At 39.9% G+C, this 18,725-nt stretch overlaps 1 protein-coding gene across 1 annotated transcript; it reads right to left on the bottom strand.

Annotated features, from left to right (window-relative positions):
- Nucleotides 1-11,071: 11,071 nt before the first annotated feature.
- Nucleotides 11,072-16,882, bottom strand: LOC139550376 (carbonic anhydrase 4-like). Its single transcript, XM_071361240.1, has 9 exons — nucleotides 16,822-16,882; nucleotides 14,308-14,374; nucleotides 14,190-14,216; nucleotides 13,852-14,022; nucleotides 13,560-13,708; nucleotides 12,834-12,929; nucleotides 12,642-12,720; nucleotides 12,305-12,468; nucleotides 11,072-11,518 (listed from the first exon to the last, which is right to left on the bottom strand). Exons 2-9 carry the CDS (start codon nucleotides 14,372-14,374, stop codon nucleotides 11,327-11,329), a joined length of 945 nt encoding a protein of 314 aa, XP_071217341.1. The 5' UTR covers nucleotides 16,822-16,882; the 3' UTR covers nucleotides 11,072-11,326.
- Nucleotides 16,883-18,725: the final 1,843 nt, after the last annotated feature.

Genomic DNA, 18,725 nt, shown 5'->3' with positions numbered 1-18,725 from the left:
AGATTTTGAAAATATGCTTTACAGCGAAAGCAATCCAAGCATTTGTGAGTTTATCAATCACTAGACAAAACAGTAAGAACAGCTAGCCGCAAATTAGCTTGGTCACGAAAGTCAGAAAAGCAATAAAATTAATCGCTTACCTTTGATGATCTTCGGATGTTTGCATTCACGAGACTCCCAGTTACACAATAAATGTTATTTTTGTTTGATAAAGATTAGTTTTATAACCAAAAACCCCCATTTGGTTTGCGCGTTATGTTCAGAAAACCACAGGCTCGTTCCGGTCCTGAAGGGCAGACGAAAATTCCAAAAAGTATCCGTAATGTTTGTAGAAACATGTCAACAGCGAGTGAAAGTGCAGGGCGCCAAATTCAAAAAGCAGAAATCTCATAATTAAAATTCTTCAAACATACATGTGTTTTATATCATTTTAAAGGTAATCTTGTTGTTAATCCCACCAAAGTGTCCGATTTCAAATATGCTTTTCAGCGAAAGCACTACAAACGATGTGTAGTGTTAGGTGTGGTCACCACAAAACCACAATAAGCACAGCCATTTTTCCAGCGAAAGATAGCTTTCACAAAAAACAGAAATAGAGAAAATTAATCACTAATCTTTGATTATCTTCATCAGATGACACTCATAGGACTTCATGTTACACAACACATGCATGTTTTGTTTGATTAAGTTCATATTTATATAAAAACATCTGAGTTTACATTGGCGCGTTAGATTCACTAGTTACAAAAACATCAAGTGATTTTGCATAGCCACATCGTTTCAACAGAAATACTCATCATAAATGTAGATGATAATACAAGTTATACACATGGAATTATAGATATACATCTCCTTAATGCAACCGCTGTGTCAGATTTCAAAAAAACTTTACGGACAGTTCCGTTACAGTCAGTATAAACATGTCAAACGATGTACTGAATCAATCTTTAGAATGTTGTTAACCTTTCACTGCTACCAAACCCGGATCCGGGATCCCCCCCCATCACAAAAGCTGACTAGCATAGCCTAGCCTAAAGCTACAGGGATATCATATAATAAAATGTTCATGAAATCACAAGTCCAAGACACCAAATGAAAGATACAGATCTTGTGAATAAAGCCATCATTTCTGATTTTTAAAATGTTTTACAGGGAAGACAAAATATGTAAATCTATTAGCTAACCACGTTAGCAAAAGACAACTTTTTTTTTACTCCACCATTTTCTTACTGCATCAGTAGCTATCACAAATTGGGCCAAATAAACATATAAATAGCCACTAACCAAGAAACAACGTCATCAGATGACAGTCTGATAACATATTTATTGTATAGCATATGTTTTGTTAGAAAAATGTGCATATTTCAGGTATAAATCATAGTTTACCATTACAGCCACCATCACAAATCGACTAGAATAACTAGAGAGAGCAACGTGTATTACCCAATTACTCATCATAAAACATTTCTTAAAAATACACAGCGTACAGTAATTGAAAGACACAGATCTTGTGAATCCAGACAATATTTCAGATGTTATAAGTGTTTTACAGCGAAAACACAATATAACGTTATATTAGCTTAGTACAGTAGCAAACCAAACAACAGCATTGATTCCAGCCAAACATAGCGATAACGTATTCACCACCAAAATAATAATTTTTTCACTAACCTTCTCAGAATTCTTCAGATGACACTCCTGTAACATCATATTACAACATACATATAGAGTTTGTTCGAAAATGTGCATATTTAGCCACAAAAATCGTGGTTATACAATGCGAAAAGTTGCCAAGCTCCCCAGAAAATTTTGGGCGCCATCTTGAAAAGTCACCTAGTCTAATCAATAAATAATCATAAACTTGACTAAAAAATACAGGGTGGACAGCATATGAAAGACAAATTAGTTCTTAATGCAATCGCTGAATTACATTTTTAAAATTAACCTTACTGCGCAATACTGGGTGCAATACAGGGTGCGATAGCGCAAGGCTACATGGAAAATAATGTCGTCTTATGCATTTTACTTTTTCAACAGAACAACGAATTATCAGCATAAATAGTACTTACTATTAGCTGAACTCCCATCAGAATCTTGGGAAAGGTGTCCGTTGGCCAGAAGAATCGTTGCTGGGTTGGAGAATGTTTCCTTCGACGTTGCAATTAGCAGTACACCATGGCATTCGAGAGAGAGATACCCAACGAAATACAACGTCACAAAATTAAATGCCCGAAAATCGCAATATACTGACATAAACTGGTATAAATCGGTTTAGAATAACAAGATTATGATGTCTTTAAAGCCTATAGCGAATAAAAATAGAGCCGGATATATCTAGTTTCAAAAACCAGAGCTTCTAAAAAGACATGGCAAGACCCTCTCTGCGTCAGCGTGAAGTTCCAAAAGGCAGGACACCTCGGTTCCAACCAATTTATAGACTTTCTGAACTGCGTAGCACATCCATTTCAACTCTCCCTATTCGCTAACAGCCAGGGGAAGGCGTATGCAGTGCATCTCAACCAATAGAAGACAGGCAAAGTTAAAGACAGGTCTCAGAGCAGATGACAAAATTTGCCATTCTCACACAGACATAGGAAAAGTGCTCTAAGTCCAGTTCTCTTTCACTTACAGACATAATTCAAACGGTTTTAGAAACTAGAGAGTGTTTTCTATCCAATAGTAATAATAATATGCATATTGTACGAGCAAGAATTGAGTACGAGGCAGTTTAATTTGGAGACGCATTTGTGCTATGTCGAAATGGCACCCCCCTAGTGGCAAGAAGTTTTAACATACATCTTGAATAACGTTCCAACCGGAGAACTACATTGACTTCAGTTGAGAGATGGAACGGACGTCCTACTCATGTGAAGGCGCATGGTGAATGCGTGATCAGCTCGTGGAAGTGATTACTCATTCCTGTCTCCTTCGGCACCCCTTCACCTTAGAGTCATCAGACAAAGTTCTATTGACTGTTGACATCTAGTGGAAGCTGTAGGAAGTGAAAACCCATCCATATTTCTCTGTTTTTTCAATGAGAGCTTGGTTGAAAATCTGGCACCCCCAGATAAATTCCAAACAGGAAGTGGAACTTCTCAGGGTTTTGCCTGCCATATGAGTTATGTTATACTCACAGACATAATTCAAACAGTTTTAGAAACTTCAGAGTGTTTTCTATCCAATACTAATAATAATATGCATATATTAGCAACTATGACATAGGAGCAGGCCGTTTACTCTGGGCACCTCTGTGCACCTTTCATCCAAGCTACTCAATACTGCCCCTGCAGCCATAAGAAGTTAACATACATAATCGATAATATTTCAAACGGACGGTAAACTATTCAATACTACAGAGAAAGAAAATGTCGAGCTACAACTCTCGGGCGCATGAACTAATCAAAGGACACCTGACGCGTTTTGATAAATCTCGCTCATTTTTTAAAATAAAAGCTTGAAACTATGTCTAAAGCCTAGTCACAGCCTGAGGAAGCCATTGGAAAAGGAATCTGGTTGATACTCCTTTAAATGGAGGAGGGGCAGGCAATGGAACAGGGATTTTTCCAAATAAAAGGCACTTCCGGGTTGCATTTCCTCAGGTTTTCGCCTGCAAAATAAGTTCTGTTATACTCACAGACAATATTTTGACAGTTTTGGAAACTTTAGAGTGTTTTCTATCCTAATCTGTCAATTATATGCATATTCTAGCATCTGGGCATGAGAAATAGTCCGTTTACCTTGGGAACGTTAATTTTCCAAACATAAAAATAGTGCCCCCTAGCTGAAAGAGGTTAATCATACATAGACAACATCGACCTGAACTTGTGAAGACCTTTGGACAGGAACATTAGCTAATCAGTGATAGGCACCAGTAGGAGTAAGCATGTCACGCCACCAATAGAATCTATGCCCCAATGTCTGAGCCAATAAGAGAATGGAAACTAAGTAAGACAACAAGATTCATAAAGTGGAGTGATGACGTTATGTAAGGGTAAGACTGTATAAAAACCAAGCACTAAGAATGAAGATTCAGTTCTTCCATGGAATTGCTCGGCTTTGTTACTCTCTGTAATAACGTCTATTTGAATTCACAAGCTCCGGTATCTGAGAAGTATTTGAGTCAATATTTTCCACAACACTAATGTTTGCTGCAGCCATTCATTCATTGATTCCATCCATTGATATGATAATTCATTGACAGTTCTTTGATAGCCTAATTCGGGGCAGCTTTTGAATGCAAGTGCATGTAAGTGGGCGAGTGTGGAGAAAGGAGGACAGCATAATTCGAGGTGACTACCTCAAGCAAATAAAACATTTGGTTGTAACTGTTTAGCCTACTCCACCCAAACAAGCCTATATCGAGTTTAAATTCGAACATTAATATACCTACAGTTGAAGTCGGAAGTTTACAAACACGTAGGTTGGAGTCATTATAACTTGTTTTTCAACCACTCCACAAATGTCTTGTTAACAAACTATAGTGTTGGCAAGTCGGTTAGGACATCTACTTTGTGCATGACACAAGTAATCTTTCCAACAATTGTTAACAGACAGATTATTTCACTTAAACTTCACTGTGTCACAATTCCAGTGGATCAGAAGTTAACATACACTAAGTTGACTGTGCCTTTAATTTTGTCAATAGGGGGGCGCTATTTTCACTTTGTAAAAAATCATGCCCAAATTAAACTGCCTCGTAGTCTATTCTTGCTCGTACAATATGCATATTATTATTACTATTGGATAGAAAACACTCTCAAGTTTCTAAAACCGTTTGAATTATATCTGTGAGTAAAACAGAACTCATTTTGCAGCAAACTTCCTGTCAGGAAGTGAAAAATCTGAAATCGAGGCTCTGTTCCAGGGCCTTCCTATTCATTTGCTTGAAATCTATGGATATACATGCACTTCATACGCCTTCCACTAGATGTCAACAGGCAGTGGGAGGTGGAATGGGGTGTCTAGCTTGATCTGAGGTCGAACAAGAGCTCTTGGAATGACGTGACCCCAATTTCCTTTGTCAAGCAAGGCGCGGGAAGGACATCGCCATTGGCTTCAGAATAGCGTTCGGTATAGACGTCTAATCACATGATACATGTGATAATATCATCGTAAAGTATGTTTTTTCAATATAGTTTTATCAGATTATTGAACGTTTATCGGGAGTTTTGGCGTTTTCCGTTCTCTGCGTTTGGTGAAGATGGACATCTTTGCGCCACATGGCTTGCTATGGTTGCTAATTCGACAGGCGAAGAGGACATTCTAAAACCAAACAACGATTTATTCTGGACAAAGGACTCTTTGTACAAGATTCTGATGGAAGCTCAGCAAAAGTAGGAACCATTTATGATGTTATTTCGTATTTCTGTGGAAAATGTTTAGTTCTATTATCCAGCGTTTTGGCGGGCGCTGTCTCGCTATAACGTAAGCTGTATGTCGTACTAAAGTTATTTAAAAAAATCTAACACAGCAGTTGCATTAAGAACTAGTGTATCTTTCATTTGCTGTACAACATGTATTTTTTAGTAAAGTTTATGATGAGTTATTTGATTAGATTAGGTGACTGTCCAAAATATCTCTGGATAATTTTGTGCATTTTGACTACGTATTCACATTGTAAAACAACGATTTGTACCGCTAAATATGCAAATTTTCGAACAAAACATATGTATTGTGTAACATGATGTTATAGGACTGTCATCTGATGAAGTTTGTCAAGGTTAGTGAATAATTTTATATCTTTTGCTGTTTTTTTGCGATCGCTACCTTTGCGGTGAATGAATGCGGTTGTGTGGTTGGCTATTGTGGTAAGCTAATATAATGCTATATTTTGTTTTCGCTGTAAAACACTTAAAAAATCTGAAATATTGGCTTGATTCACAAGATGTTTATCTTTCGTTTGCTGTACACCATGTATTTTTCATAAATGTTTTATGATGAGTATTTAGGTATTTCACGTTGCTCTCTGTAATTATTCCGGTTGCTTTGGTGATATTTTTTTATGGTAGCTGCAATGTAAAACTATGATTTATACCTCAAATATGCACATTTTCGAACAAAACATAGATTTATTGTATAACATGTTATAAGACTGTCATCTGATGAAGTTGTTTCTTGGTTAGTGACTAATTATATCTCTATTTGGGCGGTTTTGTGATAGCTACCTATGCAGTAAAAAAATGGTGAAAATATCTTTTGCTATTGTGGTTAGCTAATAGAAATACATATTGTGTTTTCGCTGGAAATCATGGCTGGATTCACAAGATGTGTATCTTTCATTTGGTGTCTTGGACTTGTGATTTCATGATATTTATATGCTAGTATTTACTTGTGGCGCTATGCTAGGCTATGCTAGTCAGCTTTTTTTACTGATGAGGATGCTCCCGGATCCGGGATGGTGACCAAGTAGAAGTTAAACAGCTTGGAAATTCCAGAAAATTATATCATGGCTTGGAAGCTTCTGATAGGCTAATTGATATCATTTGGGTCAATTGAAGGTGTACCTGTGGATGTATTTCAAGGCCTACCTTCAAACTCAGTGCCTCTTTGCTTGACATCATGGTAAAAATCTAAAGAAATCAGCCAAGACCCCATAAAAAATAATTGTAGACCTCCACAAGTCTGGTTCATCCTTGGGAGCAATTTCCAAATCCCTGAAGGTACCACGTTCATCTGTACAAACAATAGTACGCAAGTATAAACACCATGGGACCACACAGCCGACATACCTCTCAGGAAGGAGACGCGTTCTGTCTCCTAGAAATGAACCAGAACAACAGCAAAGGACCTTGTGAAGATGCTGGAGGAAACCAGTACAAAAGTATCTATATCCACAGTAAAACAAGTCCTATATCGACATAACCTGAAAGGCCGCTCAGTAAAGAAGAAGACACTGCTCCAAAACCGCCATAAAAAAGCCAGACTACGGTTTGCAACTGCACATGGGGACAAAGATGGTACTTTTTTGGAGAAATGTCCTCTGGTCTGATGAAACAAAAATAGAACTGTTTGGCCATAATGACCATCGTTATGTTTGGAGGAAAAAGGGGGAGGCTTGCAAGCCGAAGAACACCATCCCAACCGTGAAGCACGGGGGTGGCAGCATCATGTTGTGGGGGTGCTTTGCTGCAGGAGGGACCGGTACACTTCACAAAATAGATGGCATCATGAGGTAGAACAATTACGTGGATATATTGAAGCAACATCTCAAGACATTAGTCAGGAAGTTAAAGCTTGGTCGCAAATTGGTCATCCAAATGAACAATGACCCCAAGCATACTTCCAAAGTTAAAGCAAAAATGGATGAACCTCTTTGGGCTAGGGGGCAGTTGAATTTGTTGTGGCTCCCGTTTTGGCTGTAGTGTTTTTATGTGCGTGGATGAGAGCGTGTTCTTTGTTGTTTATCTCCGGTAAAGACAATAAGGATTCTCCGTCTTAAATTTTGTCATTTATTTAAGTATTTGGGTATCTGAGGTTTGATTATAAACGTTGTTAGACTTGTTTGGAGAAGTTTATTGGTAACGTTTTGGATTCAATTTGTATGCATTCTGAAGGAGGGAAACCGGTGGGTTATTGAATGAAGCACGCCAGCTAAACTGAGTTTTTTGGGATATAAAGAAGGACTTTATCGAACAAAAGGACCATTTGTGATGTAGCTGGGACCTTTTGGAGTGCCAACAAAAGAAGATCTTCAAAGGTAAGGCATTTATTATATCGCTATTTCTGACTTTCGTTGTGCACCTGCCTGGTTGAAAAATGTTTTTCATACTTTTATATGCGGGGTGCTGTCCTCAGATAATCGCATGGTGTGCTTTTGCTGTAAATCCATTTTGAAATCCGCGGCTGGATTAACAAGAAGTTAAGCTTTATTTTGATGTATGACACTTGTATTTTCATAAATGTTATATATTTCTATTTCTGTAATTTGAATTTCGTGCTCAGCAATTTCACCGGATGTTGTCGAGGTGGGTCGCTAGCGGAACGCCTGCGCCAGAAAGATTGTGATGGCCACTCCAAAGTTATTGGAGTGGCCATCACAAAGCCCTGACTTCAACCCTATAGAAAATGTGTGGGCAGAACTGAAAAAGTGTGTGAGAGCAAAGAGGCCTATAAACCTGACTCAGTTACACCAGCTCTGTCTGGAGGAATGGGCTAAAATTCACCCAACTTATTGTGGGAAGCTTGTGGAAGGCTACCCGAAACATTTGACCCAAGTTAAATAATTTTTAAGGCAATGCTACCAAATACTAATTGAGTGTATGTAAACTTCTGACCCACTGGGAATGTGATGAAAGAAATAAAAGCTGAAATAAATCATTATCTCTACTATTATTCTGACATTTCACATTCTTAAAATAAAGTGGTGATCCTAACTGACCTAAGACAGGGAATTTTTACTAGGATTAAATGTCAGGAATTGTGAAAAATTGAGTTTAAATGTATTTGGCTAAGGTGTATCTATTGCATCTTAGTCGCTCTGTCACTGCTCATCCATATATTTTATATTTATATATTTTTTATCCCATCCCTTTATTAGATTGTATGTATTAGGTTTTGTTGTGGAATTTGTTAGATATTAGATTTTGTTGTGGAATTGTTAGATATTACCTGTTAGATACTGCTGCACACTCGGATCTTGAAGCATAAGCATTTCGCTACACTCGCAATAACATCTGCTAACCATGTGTATGTGACCAAGACAATTTGATATGATTTGACTAGTCTCCCAGTCCCTGCAGCTGAACAACATCCACACAGAATTATGCTGCCACCACCATGCTTCACCGAAGGGATGTTGCCAGGTCTCCTCCAGACGTGACACTTGGCATTCAGGCCAAAGAGTTCAATCTTGGTTTCATCAGACCAGGGAATCGTGTTTCCCATAGTCTGAGAGTCCTTTAGGTGCCTTTTGTCAAACTCCAAGCAGGCTGTCATGTGCCTTTTACTGAGGACTGGCTTCCGTTTGGCCACTCTATCATAAAGGCCTGATTGGTGGAGTGCTGCAGAGATGGTTGTCCTTCTGGAAGGTTCTCCCATCTCCACAGAGGAACTCTGGAGCTCTGTCAGACTGATCATCTTGGTCACCACCATGACCAGGGCCCTTCTCCCCGGTTGCTCAGTTTGGCCGGGCGGCCAACTCTAGGAAGAGTCTTGGTGGTTCCAAACTTCTTCCAAAATGATGGAGGCGTCTGTGTTTTTGGGGACCTTCAATGCTGCATACATGTTTTGGTATCCTTCCCCAGATCTGTGCCTCGACACAATCGTGTCTTGGAGCTCTACGAACAATTCCTTCAACCTCATGACTTGGTATTTGCTCTGAAATGCACTGTCAACTGTTGGACCTTATAAGGACAGGTGTGTTCCTTTCCAAATCATGTCCAATCAATTTAAATTACCACAGGTGGACTCCAATCAAGTTGTAGAAACATCTCAATGATTATCAATGGAAACAGGATGCACATGAGCTCAATTTTGAGTCTCATAGCAATACTTATGTAAATAGGCTTTATCTGTTTTTCATTTTTAATACATTTTAAAACATTTCCAAAAACCTGTTTTTGCTACGTCATTATGGGGAATTGTGTGTAAATTGATGAGGAAAATGTTTTATTTAATCCATTTTAGAATAAGGCTGTAACGTAACAAAAGGGAATGTGTCTGAGTACTTACGGTATATGCCTACCCATCCACCCCGACCAACCACCCTACTTCGTTTTTGCCTTAAGTAACCATTTGTCTTATGTAACCATACCAAACGTAACATATCAAACTATTTTGAGTGTCCTGGATTTACTTTTACTATGTTACATCTAGTCTATGAGACCAGGCTGTGGTTCTGGGTAAAGTTAATGATGCCTTGACCTTAACAAGGGCCCCAGGACCAGTAAAAGCAAAATGGCCCAGTAACATCAAAGATCCACCAGCACAGTAGGTATGGGTGCTCTTTTCGGCATATGCATACTTCTTTCGAGGCAAAACCCACCAAAGCTCTTTGGCCACTCATAACGGTGGTAGGTTTTGTGATGAAGAAAGATGCATGTGCAGAAAACAAACCCATACTTACTTTCAAATTTGGTGGTGGATCTTTGATGTCGTGGGGCAATTTTGCTTCCACTGGTCCTGGGCCCTGTTCAGGTCAACGGTAATTGAGCGTCAATCAGACGTTCTTTTACAGTATTACACAACTTTGAACCCTGAACCTCCCCACACACACTTATTTGGGCTTCCAATCTGTTACATTTGTCATTCACACAAAGCAGTTCACGGTATGTGAACAAGTGTAACATACAGTTTGACTGTACAGCCTTGCATTGATGCTAATGCAGCTTGCTTTCAGATATCTTGGCAGTGCTTCAGTGAAATGACGTGTGCACTTATCACATGAAACACACCCACAGTCTCCCAGAAAGCAGATAAACCTGATAATAAATGCCATGGAATATGAGTATCTGCACAAGTTAGACACTGACAATCCAACATCAGAGAGGACAGGTGGTGGCAAATGTCAAGACAGGTGATGTCACAAGTTTAAATGGCATTGATACCATCATTACTGCCTTTCTTTCTCTCCCTTATCTCAATCCATTTGTCTCATTCTCTTAACTATCACATGTACATTCCAGGAGAAATGTCAGAATATTTGAGAAATTGAGCATGACACTGGTAGTCTGGCTGACTGACAACAAACTTGAAGTTCCCCTGACTTCAGAATCTGGAAAGGCTTTTTCTCCTCTGTATCTTTCTCACTCAAGCATTCACAAGGACACCCACACAGCCCCCCAGCACTGCCCCTTCAAATACAACTGTTTGATTTTCAAATCCAAACAATGAGAGGTCTCAAGCCCACAGGAATTATTTTGTTGTTGTTGAGAGAACCAATCAAAGCTCAAGCCAACTTTTGCGTGAATACTGCACCAACAACAGACTCCAGTCCAGACCAGTGTGGCACAGATCTCCCTCGCTGTGTACCATGTGAGTCGCATCAGCCAGGCTACAACATGGGCGCACGAGCAGTCACTATAGCCAATGTAATAACAAAACTACATTGAATTTATCAATCATACCTCTCAAGTAAAATTACATTCTTTATTGACTCAATGCTCGGGCTTATTTTACAGTCATCATTGGTAGCAAACTCTGTAACCTGGGGCTATATTTGCCAACCAAGGATTAAACACATTTCGCTATGATTGTTGCTTTTTCCAATAGTTTCTCCTTGGGGTCAAGATGACCCTTGTTGGTAATCGATATAAGGAAAATGTGTTGGTAGATTAAGGGTTCATGGAGATATGGCAGTGCACTTCAGGTAAGGAGTTATTCGCCGTCACTAAACCCTCAGCAGCATCCAGGCCAGGGCCATGAGGCCCAGAGAAGAGCACATTGTGGAGGCTCCCGACGCTGGACGGCCCTGGGTCGTCACCACCCAGTCATTGCCAGGCTGGATGTTCCTGAAGACGTTGGTCATCAAGGCAGAGGTGGAGTTGTGGTCAATGTGCAATGTTGTGCTGAAGAGATCAATCTGAGGGGAGAAGGTTAATGAATTACTGGATCATAGACATAAGTGTGACATCAGGTTGGTCCAATGGCTTTACCCACTGGGCACAAACGTCAGTTAAACATCTAGTTTTAGTTGAGCTGCCAAGTAATGTGAAATCAACTAAACTTTGAGGCAATTGCTCTCCAAGTAAATACATAAATAGATCACAAAAACAACAGCTTTAAGGCATGTCATTGCATTTCGGTTAAAAATGTGATTAAAATAAGAAATGTATGAAATATGTGTACATATGCCGTACATCCTGTTGCATGAATTTTCCTGCACAGCATGACATGCTAACTTTTAGTGTGCTCGAGTTTTTTAAAAGGCTTCTAAAGTTTGTAATCGCCACATTACATTTTCCGACTTGATTTGCCTTAAGAAAAAATGTAGCAACCCCTATAAAAAAAGTCCTTTAATTATAATCCACATAACAATTCATATTTCCTTTTGCTGCAGGTCTATTTCCTGCTGTTTGAAACTGTCTCAAATTAAGATACGGGATCTGTATGTTCATGACTTCTTGAAGAGCCAATTAATACATCACAATCAATTTTGTTGTACCACCCCAGATGAAAGATGAAATCATGTTTGGTAATATTTTTGAATCATTACTTTTATAATGTTTCATAAGTAGAATAAATAAAGGAATGGATCCTGCACTTAAAGATAATTGAATACAGTCCATGTTTTTTGTCGGAGCTATGTTTATTTTCTGGTACGTAGAAATGGTGTTCAGTTTCTGGTGAAATTGTTGTACAAACTCACCAAGTCCTGGCTGACTTTGATCGGGTCCTTAAACACGGTCCAAACCACAGCCTCATTGCAATTTGGAGTGGTCAGGGAGCCAAGGTAACGGTAGTATTTGGTACGGTCCACCCCTTCCAGGAGCTCATCCAATGAAATAGCATGAGCAATGTTTACAATATCATCTTGAGGAAGAGAGAAAGAAACAACGTATATGAAATCATATGCAACTGAAATTGAACAAGAAAATGACTCATTTTGAATTCAAAGAGAAAACTAATGCCAAATCCTCTTCCAAACTTTATTTTGAAAAAGTAGTTCTTGATCAGATCAGAACCAGTCAAATCTCTCCTCTCACCTTTTAGTGTGATGTTGGCCAAGTATGATGTCAGAGTATTCCATGCTGCTGGGGAACCAGTTGCATTACCCGGCATGGCCTGTTTGAAGAACAAAGACTTTAGTCATAAAAAAACATCAATAAAACATTTAAATGCTAATCTACTGTGGAAAAATGGATGCCATTTCTAGGAAGGTTAAAGCATTCACTCACCTCTATGAAGAATCCAAGAGCAGCGAGTCCCGTGCTGTCTGTAACAGCCGTGGTCGTGTTACCGTTGTGCGAAGACTTTGCATTTACTATGTGCAACTGAAAGGGGAAGCATAACAGTTGATGTAAAAAGTTATCTAAATCCATTGGAAAATTCAAATGTTGTAATGATACATTTAAAAAGGTGGACTACAATCTGCCATATGTACAGCTGTTCAAGGGTCATTTAAATTAATGACATATATGCCCAATGATTCTTGAGGAATAGAACTTATAAATGCCTCATGAGCTCAGTACAACAGTCGGATTATTTCACCATTTATGAATTTGAGAGAGGTTACGTCTCCCCATCTGTCAGCTTTCTAGTAAACCAAGTGGCAGGGATGCAGTTTGGCTGGAGGGGAATTAATTCAGACTGGACTAAGGCTAAATGAAGACCTTGACATTGATCCATTTCAGTGTGTTATATGTGCATCAGTATGAGAAGTGACACCCCATGTGACATGGGCTACATTCAGATTCTTAACCCTTCTCCCAAAGTGTACTAATACACTTCCACACATGCATTTAAAAGTAATGGATTAGTGCTTGCAATATGGTGGAAACTCCCTCCAGCCATGCTTGCACAAATCCTTGAAGGGGGGGGGGGGGGGGGGGGTAGATGAGGGGACACTTCTGGAGAAGGTTAGAGAATCGGAAAGCAGTAATGTTGCGTTGAACCTCCCATACCTCCATGGGGTAGCGTGTTCCATCCACTGTGTGCTCCGACCCAGGTACTGAGGTACCATTCCCCCAGTGGAGGTGAAACTGCAGGCTGTCATAGGCCTCAGACAGTGCCCCACCTGTAACCTGGACTCCACTCCTCAGCTCCACTTTGACTGAAAGAAAGAGAGGAGGAACAAAACAGAGGAATTGGTTACATTTTGCACATAAGGGTTCCTGGTTTGGTTCATACATTATCCTCAAGTGGGACTTTGTGTGTATGGATTGAGAAAGCAAGGCATCCATCCATTCTCCTCACCAGTTTTGCCAGTGTTCTTGATATTCTTCATCGTAGAGTTGTCTCCGTATTTGGTGAAAGTGAAGGAAGTCAGGGTTTCATCGCCCACTGCCGATGCAGAGACGATGTTGATGGGAGACTGACGGGATCCATTACAATGTTCACTGGCAATGGTGGACCAAGTGGTGTCGTCTTAACATGGAATCAATCATACCATGGTGTCAATGTACCGTCGCTTTATAAGGGTCATATAATATGCTAATACATCAATTCTATAGTCTATTATCCACTGCCATCACAATCACTTAAATTTGTGAATACAAATTACACTGTAACCAGGAGGTAAAACCAATACTTACCACAACTAGGATCATGGTAACACCACACTGTTAAAATTGAAGAAGGGAAGAAGTTATGCAGAGTCACAACATTGATAGAAGAGTCACAGTCCAACATAATAATGGAATAATCACTTACAACCGCCTGCAGCACTGTATGTAGTGGGGACAAAGAGTGTCGCAACGATAACCACAAGTCGATTCATCTGAAAGCGAGATAAAGGCAATTATGAATGGAGAGACCACTAAATCACCGACCAACACGAGACGTCCATGCACGTAGAAAAGTGGTTGAAATTTCGTCAGTCCGCTCTGGTCTTAATTTTAACATCCACAACGTCCACAAACGTAGACATCTATGATTGGTTGCGATTTGGTCGAATCCGTACTGGCCTTGATTTGACCAAAATATAGGCATTGATATTTCACAAGTTTGGACACTACTCTACTGTACTCTACTATGCTCTACTGTACTGTGCTGTCCAAACTTGTGAAACATGGACATCTATGATTGATTCAGATTTGGTCCAGACCGACCAAATTTGGTCTTGTTTGAGGGCGGAGCTCATTAGTATAATACCCAGTGTGCTTTTGTAACGGATGTGAAATGGCTAGCTAGTTAGCGGGTACGCGCTAATAGCGTTTCAATCAGTTACGTCACTTGCTCTGAAACCTAGAAGTAGTGTTGCCCCTTGCTCTGCAAGGGACGTGGCTTTTGTGGAGCGATGGGTAACGATGCTTCGTGGGTGACTGTTGTTTATGTGTGCAGAGGGTCCCTGGTTCGCGCCCGAGGTCGGGGCGAGGGGACGCACTAAAGTTATACTACTGTTACATTGATGCTGTTGACCCGGATCACTGGTTGCTGCGGAAAAGGAGGAGGTTGAAAGGGGGGTGAGTGTAACGGATGTGAAATGGCTAGCTAGTTAGCGGGTACGCGCTAGTAGCGTTTCAATCAGTTACGTCACTTGCTCTGAAACCTAGAAGTAGTGTTGCCCCTTGCTCTGCAAGGGCCGCGGCTTTTGTGGAGCGATGGGTAACGACTCTTCGTGGGCGACCGTTGTTGATGTGTGCAGAGTGTCCCTGGTTCGCGCCCGTGTCGGGGCGAGGGGACAGACGTAAAGTACTACTGTTACACTTTGACCATGTTAATTGTTATATATTGGTCATTTAGAAAACACTCTTATCCAAAGGGACTTACAGTCGGTGCATTCAACTAAGGTAGATAAACAACCACATACAATATCACAGTCATAGTGAGTAGGGGTGTTAACCCCGGTGTCCTGGCTACAGACGTAAGATCTTCATTTGACCCAGATAGGATTTTTACATACCAAATAACCACATCATATGTTATAGCAATCTGTCAGTCGATGAATGTCTTTGACATGGCACGCAGCTATTGGTTAATGTATGCAACATCTAAGCAGGGGAATGCGACCAAAATGTATTTTGGGAAAGGCTGGCATTAAAACTCCACTTTTATCTGTTGTTGGATATCTGTCAGGTTCTCCAGCAACACTGAATCCTTTTTGTTTTCTTTGTGTATCCAAGAAGCAAACATGAGTAAATAGACATGTATTTTGTTTGACAGTTTTCACTGATGCGGGTGAATGTTTTGAGTTGCTTCACGATTGTTTGTAAACCTATATACGGCTCCCGGAGCACATTTTCCTTTGTTATGTTGCCGGGTAAAGTATCGAGCTGATTACTCCGTTTCCTATCTCTTTTATTTCTGAATTAATTCTGTTAATTAGAGCAATTTTTTTCTGGTCTGAGTTATGAAATTAGTTAGAATGAATTATGTCATGTTGAAACTACCGGGATGAATTCTGATTGTTTGCCATTATTGAATAGTGACTATCTTTATGATTTGATTTATGGATTATGGCATTTTATTTATTATTGTTTGTTCTCAGATTTTCATTCAAGCACACAATGAATCAATTAAAACTCAACCAGACTGAGACTAACCAACTCAGTTTCCTTCCTTCTGCCAAACCATCTTAGTTTGGTTCACCTGTTCACCAATTTCTTCTCCTGGCCTAACCAGTCCCCCTGGCCTAACCAGTCACCCGAGTGCCAACACTAATTTTTAGAAACGTTTCTGTAACCGTTGTTGAAGTGTTCTGTTGGTTCTTCAGAACTTTGCACATGACCACTGACAGTTCTGATGCTTTTGATAAGTGCAAGTAAAAGATGGCAGCAATTCTAAATATTCCATAGGCCTACTGCAATATTTTATTCCACACTAAAAATCCTATATTAATTGGAAATGTTACTTTTGAACATGCACATAATGCTTTCTTCGTTGACATGTAGATATAAGTGATTAAGTATGGCTGAAATTTGGCCATAGAAACGTCCGGAAAATTATTTTAAACATTAATAAACAATGTATTTTCGATACCCCAACCTCACACTCTTTGCAATTCATACCTTGGTAAATTACTAGGAAGCATGAAAACAACAAAAATGAACAGTCACTGACTTCCCATCACATGATTAGGCATAAATGCAGTGAAACAGCGGTAACTTCTTAGCCTAGCCTAGTCAATGAGATGTGTGCCATTTCAAACATGTCATATCTTAAAAGCAGGGCATATTGTTCCATAAATGTATATGTCTGTGAGCATCAATGCCAGAATCATCTTACCTTAAAGCCGCACCTGTCTTTACCTGTCAGTACTGTGCGCTCAGACTCCCATCCTTCCTCTTTATATTCAGTGGCACACCTCAACTAGAAATATTAAACACACCTCCTCTTTTCACTCAGCCGGTGGGTTTCAAGTTGTGTGTTCAAAATTGTGTAATATTGTAAAAATAACGCCCATTTGGAAAGCAGAAGGTCAGGTGAGCTTTGCCAGGAAAATGTATGCAGTACCCGTGACAATGACAATAATGAAATATTAACTTGTACCGTAAGAACAATGAAACAGTGCAGCTTTAGCAAACTCCAAAATCTTGGTTTCAGAGTAGTCCTCATAGTGACCCAGTCAACCTAAATAAAGTGACATGATTTGACAGTAGGCTATTTGGGCTGAAGTTCATCATAGTATTTTAAACAATACAGTTGCTCCAGACAAAATACATACAAAATGGAACTTTATTTCCAACCTGACATAGAGACAAACTGCATAGATGAACAGATAGATTGGGGGAATCTTTTCACACTCCTTGACTCCCTTTTGAATAAAAGGATGTTTGCTCTTTTCAGAAGAAAAACTGTCCTGCTTCAAAAGAAGGATTACGTGTTAAATGCTCTACAACAAAGCGTCCTTACTGTCCAACAAGCTTTCTCTACTCTTAACCTCGTTCTGAACACCTCCAAAACAAAGGTCATGTGGTTTGGTAAGAAGAATGCCCCACTTCCCATAGGTGTGATTACTACCTCTGAGGGTTTAGAGCTTGAGGTAGTCACCTCATACATGTACTTTGGAGTATGGCTAGACGGTACACTGTCCTCTCTGCACATATCAAAGCTGCAGGCTAAAGTTAAATCTAGACTTGGTTTCCTCTATCGCATTCACTCCTCTTTCACCCCAGCTGCCAAACTAACCCTGATTCAGATGACCATCCTGCCCATGCAAGATTATGGAGACATACTTTATCGATCGGCAGGTAAGGGTGCTCTCGAGCGGCTCGATGTTCTTTACCATTTGGCCATCAGATTTGCCACCAATGCTCCTTATAGGACACATCACTGCACTCTATACTCTTCTGTAAACTGGTCATCTCTGTATACCCGTCGCAAGACTCACTGGTTGATGCTTATTTATAAAACCCTCTTAGGCCTCACTCCCCCCTAGCTGAGATTTCTACTGCAGCCATCATCCTCCACTACAACACCCGTTCTGCCAGTCACATTCTGTTAAAGGTCCCCAAAGCACACACATCCCTGGGTCGCTCCTCTTTTCAGTTCGCTACAGCTAGCGACTGGAACGAGCTGCAAAAAACACTCAAACTGGACAGTTTTATCTCAATCTCTTCATTCAAAGACTCAATCATGGACACTCTAACTGACAGTTGTGGCTGCTTTGTGTGATGTATTGTTGTCTCTACCTTCTTTCCCTTTGGGCTGTTGTCTGTGCCCAATAATGTTTGTACCATGTTTTGTGTTGCTACCATGTTGTGTTGCTACCATGTTGTTGTTATGTTGTGTTGCTACCGTGCTGTGTTGTCATGTGTTACTGCCTTGCTATGTTGTTGTCTTAGGTCTCTCTTTATGTAGTGTTGTGTTGTCTCTCTTGTTGTGATGTGTATTTTGTCCTATATTTATATTTATTTATTTATTTATTTTAATCCCAGGCCCCTGTCCCCGCAGGACGCCTTTTGCCTTTTTGCAGGCCGTCATTGTAATTGAGAATTTGTTCTTAACTGACTTGCCTAGTTAAATAAAGGTTAAATAAATACAAATAAATAAATACGTCCCTGCCTGTAAGAGACGTTATGCTGAAATACTGAAATTCCCACAAAAGAACGTTGTTTCATAACTTTCTCTGAAATATTTGAGAACATTCCCAATGTCAAGCCAGTTGCAGAATGTTCCTAGAACATTAC

The sequence above is a fragment of the Salvelinus alpinus genome, chromosome 23 (genome assembly GCF_045679555.1).
Source record: "Salvelinus alpinus chromosome 23, SLU_Salpinus.1, whole genome shotgun sequence".
In the NCBI taxonomy this organism is placed as follows: Eukaryota; Metazoa; Chordata; class Actinopteri; order Salmoniformes; family Salmonidae; genus Salvelinus; species Salvelinus alpinus.
Note: the sequence above shows the minus strand (reverse complement) of the source record. Positions and strands in the feature narration are given on the sequence as shown.